At 36.6% G+C, this 22,270-nt stretch overlaps 2 protein-coding genes across 4 annotated transcripts in view; both read right to left on the bottom strand.

The window, feature by feature from the left end:
* Positions 1-723: 723 nt before the first annotated feature.
* Positions 724-3,414, bottom strand: lenep (lens epithelial protein). The gene is made up of 2 exons (XM_051956335.1): positions 981-3,414; positions 724-868 (listed from the first exon to the last, which is right to left on the bottom strand). Exon 1 carries the CDS (start codon positions 1,316-1,318, stop codon positions 1,124-1,126), a length of 195 nt encoding a protein of 64 aa, XP_051812295.1. The 5' UTR covers positions 1,319-3,414; the 3' UTR covers positions 724-868; positions 981-1,123.
* A 108-nt stretch (positions 3,415-3,522) lies between these two features.
* The window catches only part of shc1 (SHC (Src homology 2 domain containing) transforming protein 1), a 49,580-nt gene continuing 30,832 nt past the window's right edge, over positions 3,523-22,270 (bottom strand). For 2 of the 3 annotated variants that reach the window (XM_022204809.2, XM_022204807.2), the window contains 8 exons: positions 19,409-19,462; positions 18,997-19,048; positions 15,017-15,143; positions 14,793-14,940; positions 13,012-13,069; positions 10,780-10,896; positions 9,457-9,707; positions 3,523-7,375 (listed from right to left, as the gene is read on the bottom strand). In XM_022204809.2, coding sequence (XP_022060501.1) covers positions 7,247-7,375; positions 9,457-9,707; positions 10,780-10,896; positions 13,012-13,069; positions 14,793-14,940; positions 15,017-15,143; positions 18,997-19,048; positions 19,409-19,462 — 936 coding nt within the window. In that variant the 3' untranslated portion in view covers positions 3,523-7,246. The remainder of the gene's footprint in view (positions 7,376-9,456; positions 9,708-10,779; positions 10,897-13,011; positions 13,070-14,792; positions 14,941-15,016; positions 15,144-18,996; positions 19,049-19,408; positions 19,463-22,270) is intronic. The other variant, XM_022204808.2, reaches the window with a different exon arrangement.

Raw genomic sequence — 22,270 nt, forward strand, 5'->3', positions numbered from 1 at the left:
TTTGGAGACAGTTGTTGCAGATTTTATACGTTTTTCCAGCATAAAAGTCACCACTGCACAGCTCTTGAGCATTTGTAATGACATAGAAGCTGCATTTTGTCACAAATTGACAACAATTTCAAGGAGTGTAAATCATTTTGACCATGCACTTTTAGAATTTTAGGTGTGGAACTTGGACTTTTTCATGACGCTTCAAACTGTGGACACTGGACCTGGAAAACACTTGGATGTGACTTTATAGTCATTAAACGTCTTGAGTGCAGCATCAGTGTGGATGAGCCACATTGCCATATTTGAATTTTTTTTAGTCAACAGAAGCATCTGGAATGGTATAGAAGCTGCATTTTCTCAAAATTTGTCAACAGTTTCAAGGGTGTGAATATTTCTGGTCATTGTATTTTTATTAAAACTTTAAAAAACAAAACAAACTATGAAAAACTGAGAACATTTTTAATTAAAATCTCCAGCACCATTTTTTTTGCCATCTGTTGTTTGTGCCGTTTCCAGGAAGAAAAATTCTATTATTAGCTGAATTCTATTATTCTATGAATAATTATGGGCTTCGCTTTAATCATAAACTGGACATCCATCAAGAAATGCCACTTTTCAAGCTTTCACTGATTAAATAAAGTCCTATTATTGGCATGTTTAAAGCTTTAATCATTTTTCTCGCTGTCCAGTACATTTTAGATATGAAATAATGAACAAAAATCAATTCGTCTATTCATTTAATGTCTTTATTCATTGCCACATCAGGCTGTGTTGTACAGTGAACATCAGAGGCGCCAAGTTCCTGGAAATCTCAGATCATCAGGGTCGAATTCAGAAAACCCACAATGGACATCTGTTGCATCTTCAAATGAGCATCCTAAAGACATTGAAAAACAAACATTTTAACACATTCAGTGATTTAATAATTTAGCAAACACATCCTCTATCTTTAAGAACATTGTTTTGAACTGAATTATTGCATAAATTACATTTAAAACAAGACTTGCCGATGCTCCGTCTGCAACGCTGATCAAACACTTCATGTCTGATGAGATTTTTTTTAAAAACTGGTTGGAATTACCAAGAAGGATGGAAATACCAAAGCTTTCCCACTTGATCTGCTGTCAGAGTGTCAGTCCAGGATCTCCTTAATACACCAGCAGCAGAGGAGGAAGTAGAGGCACTCCTTGATGGACTGGATGAACCCGTAGGCGAAGTTTCCTCCCAGTAGGTTCTTGCCTCGTCCCAGCCCCATGGCCATGTCCCTGAGGTGCTGCCCCAGGGACGAGGAGGGCATGGCCTGGGGGAGAGGTCGCTGGGGGTGCATGGCCTCAGACGTGGGTGTGGAGGAAGTGGAAGGCGAGGCGAAACAAATAGGATCCGACTCGTGCAGCAGCTGAGGAGGTCTGCCTCCTGCTCACCTCTACTTATAACCTCCACTCGCATCCGGCATTTTCTCAACTCTTCGCCAACCGATTAAACACCCTGTTTACCCCCCGGCTCTGTTTTATTTATGCTGCCACCCCCCCTCCCGACACTCGCACACAGTGACTCTGCTGGGGCTGTAATAATCCCTGAATAAGCCTCCTGCTGTAAACAGGAGAGTTCCAGCAGCTCCATCCCAGTCTTTGTTCAGGACAGTATGTCACAGGGCTTCCAGCAGCTTGGGCTTTGTTGTTTCACTGCATTAAAGTTTACTGTAACAGACGAATAAAAGGATCTCAAAGCATGTCAGACAAGGTAATAAACGCACAATTTACACTGGAGTATTCTGTGATTTTTCTCCAGTGCATCTCTTTGCACTATTGCTGTGAATTCTGGAGCTCCATGTGTCTGTTTTTCTGCTTTCTCCCAATAACCCTCACCCCGACCAGGTGAGGTAGACGTCTGCCCTCCCTGAGCCTGGTTCTGCTGCAGGTTAAAAGTGAGTTTTCTTCTCCGCTGTAGCCAATGTGCTGCTTTTAGGGAATCTTTGGTTTCATTAGGCGTTTGTATCATGTATAAAATTGTGGTGGATTAACCTTAATTGCTTGTTGTTGTTTTTTAGTTAATACTGACCTTTATATTTTTTCCCATTTTATTTTTATCACTGTGGGGAATTAACCTAAAAATTTAGTCAGTTAAATCTGCATTTTTAATTATATTTTGGGTTCCCAAATTTTATATTTTAATTGCTCATGTAAATTTTCAAAAATAAAATAAATAAAAAATACAGTGTCTGAACCTTAATATTTGTATTACTCATAATAAATAGAATTGTATTGTCTTAACCTCAATATTTAAATTAATTGGCTACATTTGTGCTACATGTTACGTGGCCTTAACCTTAATATTTGATTCATTTAAAATAGTTGTATTAAATACATTTGCATTTTATGTAATATTATTAGGTCTTAACCTCGGTTTTTAAATGTCATGTCAATGTTATTATTTATTATGTTTTTATGCTTAACTTTAGTATTTAAATTAGTAAGTTAAAATTGCAATGATAATGATACTCAGTAATATTGTAGCAAATTAGAATTTTTTAAAATAATATTATAGGCTCAATATTTAAATCAATTAGTTAAATTTGCACTGTATGTAATGTTATGTGGTCTTAACCCGAATATGTAAAGAAAACACAAACGTATGAAATAAACTGAAACTTAACATTTAATTGTAAATTTGCATTTAATATAATGTTATTGGTTCTTGACCTCAGTTTTTAAACAAGTCGTGTACATTTTTTATGCTTAACTTCAGCAATTAAATTAGTAAACTGAATTTACATAATTAGTAATACTCAGTAATATTGTAGCATCTTAACATCCTTTTATAAATTAATTTAGTAAATTTGTGTACTTTAATTTTTTATGTACATAATATTGAAGGATCCGAACTTTTATTTTTTAATTAGTCAGGTACATTTAGATTATGAATAATACTGTAATGTTTTAATTGAAACAGTGAAAATTTTTTCATAATCATATTTAATACGTAATTACCAGTAATTTCTTAAATGTAATATTTAAAATCGTCAATGTTTTATTCTTAATATCAAAATTGTAATTAATACTGTCAGGTTTTAACCAGCGTATTTACATTATTTATCACTTTAACATAATTATTTGATATTATGTGTATCTTAATGTAATATTTAAACCAGTCCAATAAATATACATAATAAATAATATGTTCAGTCATGGCCTAAATATTTAATTCATCCGGCAAATGTGTATTTTAAATAATATTGTTCAGTCTTAAATGCAGTATTTAAATTAATCTGATAAATTTACATAAAAATAACATTTAATTTAGTCAAGTAAATTTATATTTTAGGGTCTTAAACTAAACTTTTCAAAATGGTAAATTTGGATTTTATATATTATACTGGGGGGTTAAGCTTTATATTTAAAATATTCAGTTAAACTTACAAAATAAAACATGCTGAAGGTTTTTTTTTTTCCTCTGCTGAGAGTTATTTTGGCTCCACGTCTGTTGTTCAAAATGTGACTTGATGACAGCAAAATCCAAACTCACAAAGAGAGCTGAATGATATATGTATTTATATATGCAATCTATATTTTCAGATACAGGTGTAAACAGACGTGTTTCCCTAAAAACAAACAAAAAAAAAACAACAACAACATCATCAACAACAAAAAGTATTAAAACAGAAACATATAAAGTAAAAATCAATAATCTGTGCACGCTATTCGAAAGTAACCTTTGGCTTTCAACAACAAAAAGAGAAGAATTAAAAAGTACAACAGCATCGATCAACAACTATCACCATCACCAACAACAAACAACACAGATTTTTGTTTTGTTTTTTTCTTCCGTTTGTTTTTCGAAGGATTCTCATGCAACAAAAGGCAACTGTGATGAACAACGATAACACAGGACCAGTTCACTGATAAAACACGGGGTTTGTTCCAGCACACGGTTTCCCTATGTGACCTACAAACGCGTGAACAGCGCGACCCAGCTCTGGTATGTGTGTGTCTGATTTCACGCTCGATGGCGGTTAAGGTTCAGGCTGTCGGATCCCTTCTCAGATTTGGTTTTTTGTGTGTGTGTGTGTGTTTCAGCTGGCGTTACCGTCGCTAGCCGTGGCGTCTGACTCTGTGTTACCCATCAAATAAGTCATTAAATACACAGAAAAGGAAAAGAATCAAGCTCCAAATAATACAAAAAAAAGAAATCGGATGTTATTTACAGATGATCAGGAAATACCCTCACCCCTTCCCCGACGGTGACATCAAGTATCTGTGACTAGAAGCTGAATGCAAGAATGTGCATCAGAGCAGATTGCCATCACTGGATCTGTGTGTGTGTGTTTCTGTCCGAGTGTCGTTTTTGCAGAGTCTTTGTTAGAACTGAGAGAGAGAGACCTGTGTTGGTTGTTGGTTTTTCTTCCTGTAGAATTAAGTACATAAGGTGACTGCATTGAAGTGACGTGACTGCATTGAAGGAAACAAGGCACGATTAAAAAGATATATAAAAAACAACACCATGAGCCGAGGGAGAGCGCCGACGTCTCCCTCCAGGTTTTCCCCCTCCAGAGTTTGCGGAGAAAGAATTAAAACGACACAAACGGCACATCGAGGGGCAACATCTCGTCTCTTACGGTCGTCTACACCCGAGCCGCTTCGCTTCATACAAAAGAGATCGATTCCCTCAAGTGATTCAGAGCAACAAAAAAAACCCATCACGATACACAGAAATCACCAGTTACTATGACAGAGTTTGCATTATTTTTTGCAGAGGGAAATTCACTGCTTTCAAACCTTTCAAATCTTCTCATCGTCCGTCATTTAAAAAGGGGTTTAATCCGTTTAAAATCAACCAAATCTGAGAATAAATCCCACCTGACCTCCTCAGAAATAAATAATTCTTTATCTACAGTAACTTCAGTAGATTTACTAAAGCCGTGCAAAGTTTTACCTTCACACTGTGAATATTCTCAGAGTTACGAGTCCAAATTTATCACTTTTTATGAACTTTTTCCATCTTTTCTGAGCCTCTTACCTTCATCAGTAAAGCAGATAGAAACATGACATTTTCAGGGCTGAAAAACACATTTGAGCTCTGTTAAAAACCTGCAAACAAATCAATTTTACATCCGCTCCAGGTGTCACAATCTAAACACAAAGTCACATTTTGGTGCACAATTTTCTCTATTACCAACTTTTGACATCAACATTAGAATATATCATAGTTTCAGCAACACAGCAACAGTTTGAGGTCTAAAACAGACTTATGCAAACAAGTACTGGTACCCTGGATGTGTTGTCTGTTCTGTTTGTTGAAAACGACCAAAAAATGAGCCCACAACGGTCAAAAAATATCTTCATGTAAATGGCCTTGAAAGCTTTCCAAAAAGACAAAATTGTCCCTTAATCTGATCTAAAATGGAAAAATAAATGTTCAGGATTACAATAAAATGGTTAAAAATAGCTCAATTTGTCACAAAAACACTCAAAACAACCAAAATGTCAAAACGAATTCATTATTAAAAAGACAAAACTTGCAAAATGAGCCGAAAATGGTCAAAAATATCTCCAACTTTACACTGAAACCTTCCCAAAATGACAACAAAATTGTGCAGAACACTTCAATCAGATCCACAATTACATAAAATGATTCAAAACGGCTCAATTTGTCACAAAAGGACTCAAAACAACGAGAATGTCACAATTAAGCAACTGTTAAAATGACAAAACTGGTCAGAAAGTACTCAGATTTACCCTAAATATGTTAAAATTCAACCAAAAGCAACACAGAAGTGTCCAAAATCGCTTCTTTTATTCCAAAAAATGCCAGAAATAACCATAAAATAATAATTATTTTAGGTCATAGACATTAAACTGGTGCAGTTTTGCTGCTGAAACTAATACATGCCTTTATATTGATGCTTGTAGTTTGCTATAGGGGGAAAAAAAATCAGGCTAATCAAAGACGAGATCTAGTCTTTAGATCGTGACACCTGAAATAGATGTAACTTATTTAGTTGCGGTTATTAAAAGAGCTCAAATGTGTTTTTCAGCCCTGAAAATTTCATATTTTTCTGCTGTAATCGTGAAGCTAGGAGGCTCAGAAATGATGGAAAAAGTAACGCAAATTAAAACACGCAGACTTACATACTTCAAGCTCCTGTAACTCTGAAAACATCCACAGTTTGAAGATAAAATTCTGCACGGATTCAATAAATATCCTGAAGTTTTTGCACATAGAAAAATCAGCTGATTCTGAGGAGCTCCGGTGGGAGAAACCGATTGATTTTCACAGAAATAATCTTTTCGCTTTCGGTCTGCGGAAAAAGATAGAACCCATAGATTGTCAATGCAAACACATACTAAGTTGTTAAAGCAGCAGGTCCAAAGGATCGACGCTTCTGAAGATGTTCTGTGTTTGTAGGTGACATCAGTGTACTTAAAATCTCCTTTGTTTTTAGATGAGGCACAATCATCCGAAAACATTTCCTCTGTTCGCTCCCGATGCCGTGAGCACACATGAATGGCTTTCCTTTCCTGCCGTTAGCGACCGAGTTCGTGTTCTTTGGCGTGACAGGCGGCGCTGAAAGGAGAAGTTTACAAAGAAGGGGGTCGGGGTGGGAGATCCAGCCATTCTGATCCTCCTGTAATCAGACAAATAACGTGTGATGGTCATTGGCATAGCAGTCCCAGTTTTGCATACAGGCTTTACCTCCAAAAGTCCTTTAAAGGGGAGTGTTTGGCGGGTGTCGGGGTGGCGCTCCTGATTCGTTTGGAAGCTTCTTTTTTTTTTGTTTTTAATGCATATGCACCAGCCAGAATCATCTCAGAGTCAAGTTTTGCTGCAGAAGTGCTCCGGTGAGTTCATATATTCAGTCTTTCGCCGTAAAAACGCTCCAGCAACAGTCCGAGGAGGGAAGATTCATCCGTCCGACGCTCCATTCGTCCACAATTTTTGATTCCTCCTGTTTGTTTTTTTTAAATCTTTGCTTGTTAATTTTTTCTTCCTGTTAAAAAAAAAAAACTTGCATTTTGTTTGTGAAAGCTCCTCCCTGCTTCACAGTAGGCTGAGGAGCTGCAGCGGTGGGATGGTTTGGCGCCTGCAGCTCCTGCTTTGGAGGAACGACGGGGAAATGTGGCGACAGCAGCAAGTGCAGAGAAACCGGTTCGATTTGTTTTTTCAGTTTTTTGGCTTTTGTTTGTTTGTTTGCTTTGTGTGCATGTGTGTGTTTGCTCGTGTGTATTTTTGGTGGAGCATTTCATTGGTGTGTGTCGCCTCAAGCCCTGCGCTCCACCGGCTGCTGCAAACACACTTCGCTGCCGGCCGACACGATGGGAAGCCGGTTGTCCATGTGGTAGCTGATCAGGTGGCTAACGCTCCCGAACCGATGGTCTTTTGTACGAACCTGAAAGAAAATAAAAACACGTTTGAGTAAGTTTTGCCATCTACACGCCCAGGCTTATGTTAAAAAGCCAGTTAACCCTCTTCTTTATTCTTTTAAACCTTGAACCTAAAGTAAAAAACAAAACGACTAAAATAAGACACAAAACGACTATAAGGAGACACAGAATGACTAAAACGAGACACAAAATGACAAAAATGAGACACAAAACGGCTAAAACAAGACACAGAATGACTAAAACGAGACACAAAACAACTAAAACGAGACACAAACCAACTAAAACAAGACACAGAATGACTAAAACAAGACAGAAAACAACTAAAACGAGGAACGAGACTACTAAAATGAGACACAAAACGGCTACAACAAGACACAAAATGACTAAAACTATAAACGAAACAACTAAACGAGGAATGAAATGACAAAAACGAGACACAAAATGGCTAAACTGAGACAAAACAACTAAAATGAGACGCAAAAATGACTAAAATGAGAAACAATTAAAACAAGACAAAGCAACTAAAAGCAGACACAAAAGAATCGAGACGATTAAAGTGAGACACAAATCCACTAAAATGAGACACAGAACGATTAAAATGAGAATTAAAGTGGCTAAAATGAGAACAGATACAGGATAAAGAACATTTAAACTTTTAAAAACCTGCCGTTTCTGGATGTTTTTCACATTTTTCCCTCCTGGACCTCCATGGGAACGACACAAACACGGCCTTTGTGCTGTCAGACCGCCATAAATTACAAATAACTGATAAGGAGGCTGCAGCAACAAACCCTTGAATGAAACACGAAGATGTACCGGCGTGCATTCAAGCAGAAAAGCACACGTATGTGCGTTTCCACCACGGACACGTCGGCAGGAGAAAGAGCCCAACTCGTTCAATTTACCTGCTTCAGTTTGGTTTCCAGGAGATTAAAAAATTACACAAAGAACATGATGGATTTGAAAAGGAGCTATTTTTAGACCCGCAATATAAATTATGTAAGCTCAGATTTTCAATGTCTGTATTTCTTTCCTGCTGAGCTCCCTGAAAAGGAAAACTGATATTAGAACCTCGAAAAAGCAAATGTTCACACATGTTACAGCTCAGCAAATGCAGTGAAATAGTTAGTTATCAGGCTGCTTTAGTGGGAAAAGTGCAGCTTGTTCCTTCGCTCTGCACTCTGTGGAGTCTGGTTTGTTTAAAGGAGGATAAAAATATGAAGATTTAGTTAAAAAGACGAATTTATGTTCTTAACCTCAAGCAGTTTCTGGGCTCATTGTGCAGTATAATGAAGTTAGAATGCCATAAATCATAAAAAAGTAGATGTTTTTATTATTAATTTTTGCAAAAACGAGAAAAAAAATTGGTATCAAATTGTTCGATATTGATTCAGTAGGTTTGATTTTCCTCATGATCATTTCTGAGCAATTCCAATTTTTTTTTCACCCATTCTAGAGAAGTTACTGTTTTTTAATACATTTTTTTGACACTTTCAGCACGTTTCTGCAATTTTGGACAATTTCTGAGTCATTTTTGACCATTTTTGCAATGTTTTGCACAAACACTATTGAATTTTGCACAAATTTTCAGTCATGACGAGGATGGATGTTTGCATTTTTCTAGGCTCATTACCTTTCAGTCTCTAATTAGTTTCTATATTCGCCTGTTTTGTGCGAACACTGCCTGCAATTCAGCCTTATATTTACAGATTTTTTTGTAAACTGTCTGTTGGTCAGAGCTGAGTCAAACATGGTTTTTCAACTGTGGTGAGGAGAACAGAATATTTTAGTTTTTTACAGAATCTGGTTAATGCAAGTGGTTTATTTTTGGCGAATTATTTAATTTAGACATGTAGAGTAAAGCGATTTAGATGAAATATTATGATTTAAGGCTAGATTTGGTGATCATTTGTGACAGAATTTGACAGATGATGCGTTCATGGACTCTCAGAAAGTTGAAAATCTGATGATTCTGTCTGTTTTTTATAGTATTTGCTTGATAAATGGTGTAATCTCTTTCAACCCTGCCGGTGTGTTTTTTTGTGGTTCATACAGCCTCTCCAGCCCTCCCCCCCCCCAGACTCACCACCCCCTCTGGGTCGACCAGCAGCAGGTGTTTGGGCTGCCCTCCCTGCTGCCCCGTCAGGACGTACTGTCCGGGCGTCGTCCCGGACTCTCGAACCAGGAAGTCTCCGTCTCGGGTCAGCAGCCGCTCCGCTTCCCTGCGGCTCAGGCTGCCGTGGAACCAGGTCTCACACTGCAGCTGCTGCACCAGGGAGGGCGTCACCGAACCCGGACCGCCGTGTCCCGACACCCCCAGAGCGTCGTCCAGCGGCTCTGAAAAGGACAGACACACATGCATTTTTAATATCACACAGGAAAGCGTCAGAGCACCAAACAGCGGGTCCCATACGGAGCGAACCCGGTGATCTCTGACAGCTGCTGCTCACTGATTGGCTCTTTAATGTGAGAGGCTTTGTGCAGGCAGCCCGGAACGTTACATAAAACGCTCCTGTAATGGGCAAAGACAGACTAATTTCCTTATCTTCCTCCGAGGCTGCCTTCTGTGGACGGCTTCAGTCCCGCAATTAGCCTCAGACATATGGACTGTAAACGCAAAAATGCTCCGCTCAGCTGCCTGACAGACATCATTAACCCTTATTCTGTCCACAGGGGGAGAAAAACACAACAAACCCAAGATGAATTTGGTTATTTTGGTTGTAAATCTTGTCATTTACTTGTTTAATTTTTAACTATGTGTTCTATTTATTACAGGCTTTTAGGTTAGTTAATTATTTATGTGGGTAAGAGCTCTATTTTAGCAGTTTTACTGCAAAAAATCATATTTATTCTCTACACTGCTGGACCTGCAAAACGTTTGAGTAACAATAAGCTGAACTGAAACGCTGAAATCTCAGCATAGAATTACTTTGTTGTCATTGAATAGAGTGGAACGAAATTAATCCCGTCAGTGAAATCACATCATCAGACAACAGTTTTTCTTTAAAATACAATCAGAAAGGTGCAAACAGGAAATAAAAATGCAGTAAATAGCATGTTTAACCTTTAAAAACAGCGATATATGTCGCATATTTGCCGTGTTAAGTCGCTAATCGTGCAACTGATTATGCACACTGCTAGAGATTTATGAGAATTCGAGATATAATATTGCAAAAAGTACACACAATGTGCACTTGTAAGTAAACATATGTGCAGGTTAAGCAGATAAATCAAGGGTGCATGTAGTAAAAGGTGCAAAGAAAGTACATAATTCCAGATTCTGTCGATGTAAACGTGAGTAAATCGCTGACAAACGCTCAGGTTCACGCAATTAAAGCCAGAAAAGCACCTTTTTTTAATTTAGTTTTCTTGCGTTTTCACCAACCAATAAGCTCGAACTGACACTTACTCATATCAAAAGCGTCTCTGTGAGCGTTTCCGTTTGCTGCAGCTGGAGGTCGAGGTTTGTCCACGTTGACGTACGAAGGATCGTCGAACATCTCCCGAGCTCCTTCTTTGGCGCCCACTGGAAAAATGAGGTGAAGAAAGAGGACATTAGCGATCTCTGCGCATCTTCACATTACTAGGAACAGAATGAGTGTGAATATTTTCTGCTTCTTGAAACATCTATGAGAGCAAATTGATCATCTCTGAACATTTGACTGACGTTTTCCACCGGTTTCTGGCATTTTTAGACCAAACAACTCATCACTTAATGGAGAAGCTAACTGACAGATCAACCCGACAGCTGGCAGGTGTGACAGCACGATGTTTTCAAAAAAAAGGGACTAAACTACATGTATTTGTCAGAGCAAGAAACTGTGAAAAAAATCCTTCAATTTCCACCTTTCCAACAATTCTGGAGCCAATCGTGCGTGACGTGCCGCTCTCCAGGAAATCTAATCTCAAAATCTCTTTATTCTATGCGTTTCCTTGAAAATTTTGCCAAAAATAAACCGCTTTCAGTAAACATATTCTGTAAAAAATGAAAAATTCTGCGCCCTGTGGCCGAACTGTGAAGCCATGACTGACTCAGCTGTGACCAACAATCACATGAGAAAAAAATCTGTGAATATTCAGGTGAACTGCAGCCAGTGTTTACACAAAAAGTTACATTTTCCCGTATTTCCAACCATCTTGGATTCTTAAAATGAAGAATTAAAAGTGTACAAATTGATTTTAGCTTTTTTTTTTATTATCTGATTTTTCTTTTTTTTTCCCTCTCTTTTTTTGTTTGAGATGAAGCAACTACATGGAATAAAACCCAAACTCTGACATCAAACAAGTATTAAATGCTCCAGATCAATAAACTCAGATGTTACTGGTTCTGCTGTCTGTGCTGGAGAAATGAGGACATTGGACTTTTTATTTATCATTGCTTCATAAACATCGTTTTGCACATTTTATCTCACTAGTTCTGTCATGCATTTGCTAAACAAATGCTACAAATCCAACAAGTTTTGAACATGCAGGACCTGAAACCAAATCAAACTGGAAAAAAATCAAGAGAAAGTTCATGACAGACGGAGAAACGCTTCGCCTGCTGAGCTCGTATTTGTGTTAAATTCAGTCTGAAATGATCAAAGCATCGTCTGAAATGTCAAAGGGGGGATTCAGTAAATTGAAGGCTGCAAGAAAACTCTCTTTAATTTCACCTTTTCTCTAACTTGCTCGTCAGGAAGAGACAAGAATCAGTCCTGCATTCATGTTTTTTTTTACTTAGAAAGTCAAAGAGGAACATTTATTTCTTTAAAAAGGCAAAATGTTAATTCAGCTCCTAATTTGTTTCATTATTTCTCATAAAAAAATAAGAAAAAAATAATTCAATGGAGCTAAAAAACTGAATTGCTTTCAAATTAAAATCACAATTTTTAAAAAAAACACACTTATGGCTGCATATTAGGATCTTTATGATGAAACCAACTGACTTGGATTTTATTTTTTTAAGAATTATTATCACTTTTCTTAACTTGATTGCAGAATTTTCTAGAAGCTGCTCCTGAGCCACAAATGACTTTACAGACAAGTGCTGTAAGTTTCTTGATGAAATAATTCCATTTTTTAATGATAATTATTTAATTTATTTAACTAAACACGGGCACAGCTTTTATAATGGTTGTTCTAAGTGCGCTAAACACACATTTGATTAAATTTCTACCTTCAATTTCTCATCTTTGCATTAGAATATGGAGCGGTTTTGACAGGGAAACACCATTACATGCTTTTAAATCAATCTTTCATACAATAAATATTTAACTAAAGCTTTAAGATGTACCAAAAAAAAAGACAACTGTTATATTTGTTAGAAAAACTGCAATTACAAATTTTCCCTGAGACCATTTAGTCCCGCTGGTGATAGAACGGATCGATAAGCTGCGCATAATAAATGATGTTTTAATCACCAAGAAACGCACAAAAAACAAAACAACTAAACAAAGAATGGAGAAAAATCTGGAATTACATCTTAGAGAGAGAGGGAATGTGGGCTCTGATTGGAGGCACAAACCTCGAGGACAAATTTGCAGAGACAAAGCAGCGCGAAACGACCACTTATTTAGGAACTGTGCAGCAAAAATCAGCCGTTTGGTGCAATTTTGGGCCGACGGATGCCCGGTGAACAGCAGATTGAGACAGAACTGACCTGGTAGAGGAGGCAGAGGCTGCTTGTGAATGTCATTCTGACCCGGCTGTCCATACGGCTGCAAACACAGAAGCACAAACAAACAGCGAGTCACTCCTCACCCTCAAATAAATCCTGCCTCTGGTCAATCAGAGGGATTACAGAGGTCACTAATTATGCGTCTGAATCAAACACAGCAGGTATGTGCTTTACGGATCGAGCGTATTTGAGACCGGATTGGAGTATTTTTGACACAGACATCGGCTGCAGAATCATCGCTCTGATCTCACAATGAAACTGTTCCTTTGGTTCCATGAAAACATCCAACCTCGATTAAACAGAGCCATAAAAATTTCAAGCTGTGCTGAATTTTGTCCTCATCCGTGCGTCTAAAACAAGTAGGACTCTTTTCTGACGTTGGCTGCAGGACCTGCATTAATAAAATCTGGGCAGATTTAGTGTATAAACAACAGCGCTCTATCAACTGATTATTTGTCCAAGTATTTGAGAATTTAATACAAGTTTTGCTTATTTGGAATAAAAATAGTCTAAATCTTCTGATTCCAGTGACGAAAAGGTGAATTTTTTTTACATTTATTTTTTATTTTAGTATGTGAAGTTACATTTCTAAAGTATTTTTAGCACTTCTGGGCCCTTAGAAAAAAAGAGTTTAAATTGATTTTAGTTTTTTTTCCCTCTGATTTAGTTTGAAATAAACCAAATTAGACGAAAGTGTATTCAAATAATTTTGTTTTATTATTTTATTTTTCAAACAAAGTAATAATTAATACATTTTAAAAATGATTCTTTTTAAGAGAAAAATATAAATTAAAGGAAAAATAAAATCATTTTCTTTTATTTGAATTTTCTCTCTTGTCTGAAAGAAAAAAAGAGAAAAAACTAAAATCAATTTACAAATTTTATTTTTTTCTCTTATTTTATTTTTCTCCTTTTAGAGGAAAAAAAATCTAAAATCCATTTTTAAAATTATTTTATTTTTTAAAAAAATAAGAGAAAAAAATAAAATTAATTTACAAATAGATTTAGTTTTTTCTGTCATTTTATTATTCTCTTTCAAACTAAATAAGAGAAAAAATAAAATCAATTTGCAAATTTTTTTTCTTATTTTGTAATAAATTAATTTCTTTATTTTTAAAACAAAATTACATTTTATTTTTTATTTTGTTTTATTAGAAACAGCAAAATAAGAGAAAAAATGCTAAAATCAATTTGTAAATTGATTTTAGTTTTTTAGTTTTTTCTTATATTTTATTTTTAATTATTATTTACTCCATTTTATTTTTCTAAATAAGAGAATTGTTTTTCTTTACAAAAATAACAGAAATTAATTTCTTATATTTTTTAAAAACAAAATAATGTTTTTTTTTCCTCTTATTTGGTTTGAAATAAACCAAACAAAAGAAAAGTTTTTTTCCTTGTATTTTGATTGTTAAAAAAAAAAAAAAAAAAAAAAAATCAAAGAAGTGACTTTCTGTTTCCATAGAGCTCCAGGACTTCATACTGCAGTGAAAAATGAGCCTAAAGGGACTAAAAACGCGACAGGAGCACATAAAAAAACACCCAGAAGCTGATGCTTGGAGCTCAGAGGGATAACTGAAAATGAAAATAATATTTAGCTGCAGCTCTAAAGTACAAATGTTGGCCGTATTTCTTTGAACACATATAGAATTAGGAGATGACACACTTTAAAAGAATCTCAGCGCAGCCCTGCTTGTGTCTGGATGTGCAGAAACACGCCTCAGAGCTCGTTTCTTCCTCTCTTTAATATTCCCTGTGCTCACCAGCGTGGCCCCTGGGCGGGTCCTCATGTCGACGAGTCCACCAGGGGGAGGCTGTTTTCCAGGGAAGTTGTTGTAGTAGGGGACCTCTGGAGGTGGAGCCGCCTCGTCGTCTTCCTCCTCCCAGGCCGAGCCGTCGAACGGAGCCATCCTGCGGGAAAACGGACGCAGCGTGAGCCACAAATCCAAATACGGCTGCTCGCTTTTGTGACGTCTTGATGGCTCACCTGTCGTGAGGCGTGACCAGTTTGGGGGGGTTCTTCAGGTACTGCTTGAAGCGCAGCTCGAAGGCCTGGCCGATGGTGCTGATGACCTCCTGGGCTAAACCCTCGGAGCACTCTAAGATGTGACACGCTGCAGCAGAGGAAGCAAAAATGCATCAAATGTAACACACACACACACACACACACACACACACACACACACACACACACACACACACACACACACACACACACACACACACACACACACACACACACACACACACACACACACACACACACACACACACACACACACACACACACACACACACACACACACACACACGAAACCTGGCATGAAGAACATCAACTCTGCTCAGACCCTTCTATAAATTATGTAAGCTCAACGTGTTCTTTCTTCTCCAGCGGAGCTTTGTGAGCACGAAAACTCAGAACAGTGTGTTTTTTTTGTTCCTCCGTTCACCTTGAGACGCTCAGAAATGGAGCACCTCAGCAAATATATTTAACCCTCTGAACTCCGAGCACTTCCTGCTTGTTTTTCCCTCACTGTGGCTCATTTTTCAAGTCCAGCACCTCTATGGAGACAGAACAACTACCGCTAGAAGTAATGAGTATTCCAAAGCGTCTTTTATGCAGCATGACTTAATATAATATCATAAATCCTAAAAAACAAATTGATTTATTTTACCAAAATGCATGTTTTTTTTTTGGAGAGTCAACTATTGGCAACAATGTTGACCCTGCATCCTACAGACATTCAATTATTTACATTTTTACAACTTAAAAACTGTTTTTCATCCTTCTCTGCAGTCATTTTGAGTGTAAACATTTTTATCGTTACAACTCTTCCAAACATTTCTCTGCAAAGATGTCTCACCATGCTGAACGGATCTTCCAACAACTTGCTCCTGTTTACCGTTTCTAAGCTATTTTGTGCGTTTTATTTTCCTCTTATGATAATTTTAGACGCGTTTCTGTAATTTTGAGCAGGCTTTGGGTCATTTTGGACACTCTTTCCAATCATTTCGGATAAATTTTTGTCCTTATGGATAATTTTTGAGTCATTTTGATGACAAACATTTTAATTTTTACAGCTGTTCCAAACACCACTCTGCTCATCATCTGCAGAAACCACGCTGAATGTTTCTTCCAGCAACTTACTCCTCTGTTTACTTTTTCTGAGCCATGCTGCCATCTATTTTATTCATCCAGCAGCTTTAATTTTCCTCTTAGTGTCTCGGTAGAAACGCTGCATGAAGTCCAATTAAAAACTCTCAGATTTTTTGTCACGTTGCTGTTGGTCACAGCTGAGTCAATCATGGCTTCTCAGCTGCACCAAGGCGTACAGAATTTTTCTTTTCTCAAGAAATCTGGTGCAGACACGTTAAAAAAGAACAGTTCTGATAGAATATCATCATTTTAGGGTTAGATTTTGGTTGATTCTTTGTGTTTTTTCATTTTTTTGCTCTGATAAATGGAATCTTTGTGATATTAAAAAAAAAAAAAAAAATATATATATATATATATATATATATATATAACTTGCCAGCAGCTTGTGGGGTTCAGAGGGTTTCGTCATTTATTCCTGCATAATTTAAGGTTGTTAACATTTCTTTGTCTCGTGTAAAATTGAAAATCATGAAGCATTTGAGGATTTGTTGGCGCAAGAAAAAGCAAGAAATCTGAACCTTTTGGGAAGTGTGATGAATAAATCTGAACCATTTTTTATATTTCAAATGAACTGATTGCATGATAAAGCTGTCTACATAACTGATATTTGAAATAATGAGGAGGATGCTGTTTTTCCCTCCATATTTCAGCACCTCAGTAAATACCTTCAGTAGAAATGATGTCAGCTCAAAGACCTTCTGTGCTTCTTTGTTCAACAGGAGCTCTTTGAGTTAAAAGCTCGGAATACTCTTTCTTTGCCTCCATTTATCTTGAAAAACCAAATGTTCTCACATTTGGCACCTTTGAAAATACATTTAAAACAGTTTCTTCGTGTGCCTCTTTGTAGGAAGCGTTCTGTTTCTTCCTCTGTGATGCCTCGGCTCTGGTGGGCGGCGTGTCAAATTCAAAGCGGAATTTTTAAAAAAAAGAGCTTTTTCATTTCATTAAAAGGCTAATTTATATTTTAATGAAAACACTCGTTGCATTTATTTTTAAATACTTTACAAGCAACACGTCTCCCGGTGGAGACACAGAGAAAACACGGTTCAGTCCGGTGCAGTTTCAATGCATTTAAACCTAAGAGTGTTTTGCACTTTCAGAATAATTTCCATAATAGTAACAATAATTTACATATAGACAAATCTGTGCAATATTGACAAAATCAGAGCAATAGCTGCATTTTTCTACAGGAACCTGTGCAAAATGTGAACGTTTACGTATAGAATTGGTAGAATATCGGCAGCATTTCTGTTTATTTCTTGCCACTTTTGTGTTTTGTCACTTTTATTCCCACATTTTTGCACTGTTATTAAATTTAACTTAATGAAGACTTTATCTTCAGTGATAGAAAATGAAAAGAGCTTTTTAAATTCAGCTAAAATATTTTCTGCAATATATTTTTCCTCTGTCCAAAAATCAGTATTTTTATTACTAATACCAGTATTTTCTACTTCTGGAAGAATTTGTGCAATATCCAAGTTTTTCTGCATATTGAACAACTTTGTGCACCTTTGTTATTTCCTACATTCAAAGGAATTTCTACACATAGATGAATCTGCACAATATCAGCAGTGTTTATGTATACACCCCCTGCCAAAAGTTTTGAGACATTTTCTCATTCAAATAAATTAGAACCCGTCCCAAAACTTTTGACAGGGGGTTCACTTCTTGGCAATTTTAATTTTTTCAACATCCAAAATTTCTGCACTATTAATAAACTTAACATACAAAATTTAAAAAGCTTTTTTCTTACTGTTTTTTAAACTATCTATACTTTAACAAAAACACTATCTATTTTTGAATCCTTATTTTTTATGTGATTTTATTATTATTTTTGTTACATTTAAAATACTCTACAACATAATTTTCTTCTACATATGGATAAATCTATGCAATATCAGCAGCATTTATGAATATTTCTTGATAATTTTATATATTTATCTACCTAATCTGGTGCAATATCAGTGCATTTAACCATCTGCATTATTAATATTTTGCACATTTAATTTACAAAATTATTTTAGTTATTTTTCTTTTCCATTTGGAAAAAAAAAGAAAAATAACTGATTTAATTTTTTTTCAAACAATTTTTTTCCTCTTATTTGGTTTGAAATAAATCAAGGAAAAGACAAAATCTAAATCTTTTTTCTTATTTCATTTTTCAACAAAAGACAAAAGACTAAAATCAATTTTCAATTAAAAAAATAATAATGCACAATGAACAATAAAATACATTTTTACATAGAAGAATCTGTGAAACATCTATTTATTTCTACAAACAGAACAACCCTGTGTAATATTGTTTTTTTACATTTAAAAGAAACTGTGCACCAACTGAATGTGTACATACAGAACAATCTGCACAATATCAGCAGTACTTATGCACATTTCTTGATAATGTATTTATTCCACCTAATCTGGTTCAATTAAACAAGTGCATTTTTAATATTTTGCACATTATGTGCAATATAATATACTAAAACATATAGAAAAAATGTGCAATGTTGATAGAATCTGTGCAGCATCAGTTTTTCTGCTGTGTAATATTGTTTTTTACATGTACAGGACTCAAAAAGGGTCCAAAATCTGGTGTACTTCTGCAAATTTCTTGCTTCTTTTTCATTTTTTTGACTAATGTCCCCATATTTTTGCACTATTACTCAACCCAACTTAATAAAGGATTGCCTTATCTCATCTTTTTTTGCAGTATTTGAGAAAAATGCACCAAACCAAGGTAACAAAAGCTGTGTTTTTGTGCATACCGGCTGATGCCACCTCTGTAAAAGTGTGACTCTGCTGTTCGTGCTCACCTCTCTGGTTGACTGGATCTTTGGCCACATATGCTACGTACTCAGCCGTATCCTGAGGGAGGGAGACAGGGGGGAGACGGTTAGGGGGAGGAGGGTGAGAGGAGGGGAAAACAATGGGAGGAAAAGTAAGAAGGGCAGAAAGGTTGAGAAGAAGAAGAAGGAGAAACAGATAAAGCGAAGAGCTGTAAGTTAGAGGAGAAGTTAGGAAACAAAAAAACAGCTGAAAAAGAGATCAGGTTTGGAAGGAGGAGGACTGCAAACCGGCGAAGCAGCAGCAGCCGAGTGAGCGCTTTTCATAAGAATAGACAATGACAGAAGGCAGGAAGGAAGGACGTGCAGGCTGAAGAAAGATGGAAAAAGGCCAGAGTGAGATCTGAGCTGAGAGAGAGAGAGGGAGGGTTGGGTGACTCACTGGGTCTCCTCCAGAGGCGAAGGAGATGGACTGCATGTGATGATTGGCGATTATCTGTGAAGAAAAAGAAGAGAGGAGGAAAGAAAGAAAGAGAGAGAGAGAGAGAGCACATGGGTGACATGAAGTATGTGGGAAGTGAAATGAAAGCATGTGGATGGAGAGACGAATGTGGGACCATTACTGAGAAAAGTGCTTTTTCTCTCTCCGCCGAGAAGCTCCATCGACTGCAGCCGAGATAAGAAAACTAACCGACGGATGGAAACACCTTTTCTGCAACAAACCGCCCGATCAATAGCGGCACCGACGCTCGCTAATGTGCACGATGTGTGGCCTCGTGTCTCTGTTTGTGAATGGCTGCTCCTCCGTCTACGTGTTACAGCATCTTTTCCCCCTCCGAAGATAAACATCGTTCAGCGGCTATTAACTCATTAGAGGGGCTGAGAGGAGGCTCACATCCTGCCCTGCGCCGGAGGAGATCTGTGCAGCATCCAGTCAGAGGCGGTGAAGCAAACAGAAAGTGTTGTGGCTCTAAATTTGTCTGGGTTTCCCCTCCACCCCTCCCACCGGCGAATGATCCAGAAGGTCACGGCACACACTCATGACTAAATCACAAAAACGGCACATTGAGTTAGGGTGTAAATACATAAACGCATTATCTTCAAGTCATAATCAGTTCCAAAATGTTGTTTATGTCATGATTTGCTTACACCATTAACCCTCTGAACCCCAAAGCTGCCAGTAGATTGAAAAGGCATGTTATTTTAAAAAAATGCTAAAATGACATCATTCATTAGATTCAGAAACTGTAAAAATTGAAATATTTGTCACATTTTCCACTTTTGGACAGTCCTTGAAGAGATCACCGTGATGTGCCGTTGCATCTGGAAAATTTACCAAATCTGAGCAAAAAAAATTAAAAAATCATAATATTGAATGAAAAATGCTGTATTCTGCATGTCTCATCTAAAAATTTTCACTTTGCATGAGAAAGATATTCCAGTAAGCTCAATAATCTCCAAAATGTATCAGCAAGGTTGAAAGTTTTTGAAAGAATTTCCTAAATTACACTCTTTATCAGCCAGTAATGTTTGGAATATTAACCAAATCTAAGCTCGGAATCCTGACATTTCACCAAAATTAATTTGTCTCTCATCTGAAGATGCGCCAAAAATACCGTTTGCACAAATCAGATTCTGTAAAAAAGAAATAATTCTGTGCTGCTTTGCTCAACTGTGAAGCCATGAGTGACTCAACTACACCAAACAGTCAAATGACCAAAAATCACTGATTTTTTGGCTGAACTGCAGGCAGTGTTGACACAGAGTAGAGGGGAGAAAAGTCTAAAAACAAATCAGAAATGTAAAAAATTAAGTACCTGTAGTATGTAGAGTCAGTTTATCTTCACTGTGTTGGTAACACATACTGATTCCTGCATTCTTTATTTTTGTTTTACTTTTTGCAAAATTTTGTGCTGTATCTACTCTCAGATGTATGTCACTTTGGCTGAAAGCGTTTGCTAAATGAAATTGTATATTCTGAGAAATTAGATTTTTTTCTTCTTTTAAGACATTCTAATTATGTCATTCTGCACTAAAGCCTGCAGCCATAGTTGTTCTGTTTTCATAGAGGGGCAGAACTTTATATTTCAGTGAAAAATGAGAAAACAGTGACAAAAAATGTGAGAAGGCAAAAAAAACTAACAAAAACAACTAGAAACTGCTTGTGGGTTCAGAGAGCTAATTGGAAGGTAAAAGCATTCTAAAATAATTATCCCACATTTAAAACATTCTCTCTACAATATTCACAAACCTGTATCTGGAAAGACAAGTCAGGTTAGTAGACATACCAGGGCTCCAGATTACTTTTTACATTGACTGCACTGCTGCACCTTTAAATCATCCTCATTTTTGTCGGTTTTCCATCCACATCAGTAATTTCACAACATCTTATCCAAGGAGATGATCTTGAGTTTTAAGTTAATAAAATGTAGCTCTATTTTAGCTAGATTATAAGCAGTTTGGTCTGAGTGAAGAAAATGGTGACATTTTATTAGCATTAGCAACATGAAAACGTTTTGATAGCAGTTTGCATCATATTCAAACTGCTATAAAACCTCACAGCAAAATCACAAACTTGAACCAACGCTGCTCTGTAAAAAATGCAAAATTCTGTGCTCCTTTGCTCAACTGAAAAGCCACGAGTGACTCAGCTGCATCACATTCAAACTGCTATAAAAGCTCCTAACAAAATCACATGAGCCAACCCTGCTCTGGCATATTGCTCAATGATGGAGCCCCTCAATAAATCTAAAATATGGTAGGTTAAATTCAAAACAAACCTTTTTCAAAACTAGGTCAACATAAATCCTCAATAATTAGGAATGTCAAACTAAAATTAAAATTAAATTTCTTTGCTATATCACCCAGACATACACTACTATTCAAAAGTTTGGGGTCACACAGACAATTTCACGTTTTCCATGAAAACTCACACTTTTATCCATGTTCTAACATAACTGTACAAGGGTTTTCTAATCATCAATGAGCCTTCAACACCATTAGCTAACACAATGTAGCATTAGAACACAGGAGTGACGGTTGCTGGAAATGTTCCTCTGTACCCCTATGGAGATATTCCATTAAAAATCAGCTAGAATAGTCATTTACCACACTAACAGTGTCTAGACTGGATTTATCAATCATTTCATGTGATCTTCATTGTAAAAAAACAACTGCTTTTCTTTTAAAAATAAAGACATCTCCAAGTGGCCCCAAACTTTTGAGCAGTACTGTACAAGCGGTGTTAAATTATATTAGCAATTCTGATATCACTGCTTTTAACATTTTAATTTTGGAAGGCCAA

This window comes from Acanthochromis polyacanthus, chromosome 12 (assembly GCF_021347895.1).
Source record: "Acanthochromis polyacanthus isolate Apoly-LR-REF ecotype Palm Island chromosome 12, KAUST_Apoly_ChrSc, whole genome shotgun sequence".
In the NCBI taxonomy this organism is placed as follows: Eukaryota; Metazoa; Chordata; class Actinopteri; family Pomacentridae; genus Acanthochromis; species Acanthochromis polyacanthus.

What these genes read in the sequence shown, in the direction of transcription:
- lenep (XM_051956335.1), bottom strand. Translation starts at nt 1,318, where the DNA reads ATGCACCCCCAGCGACCTCTCCCCCAGGCCATGCCCTCCTCGTCCCTG.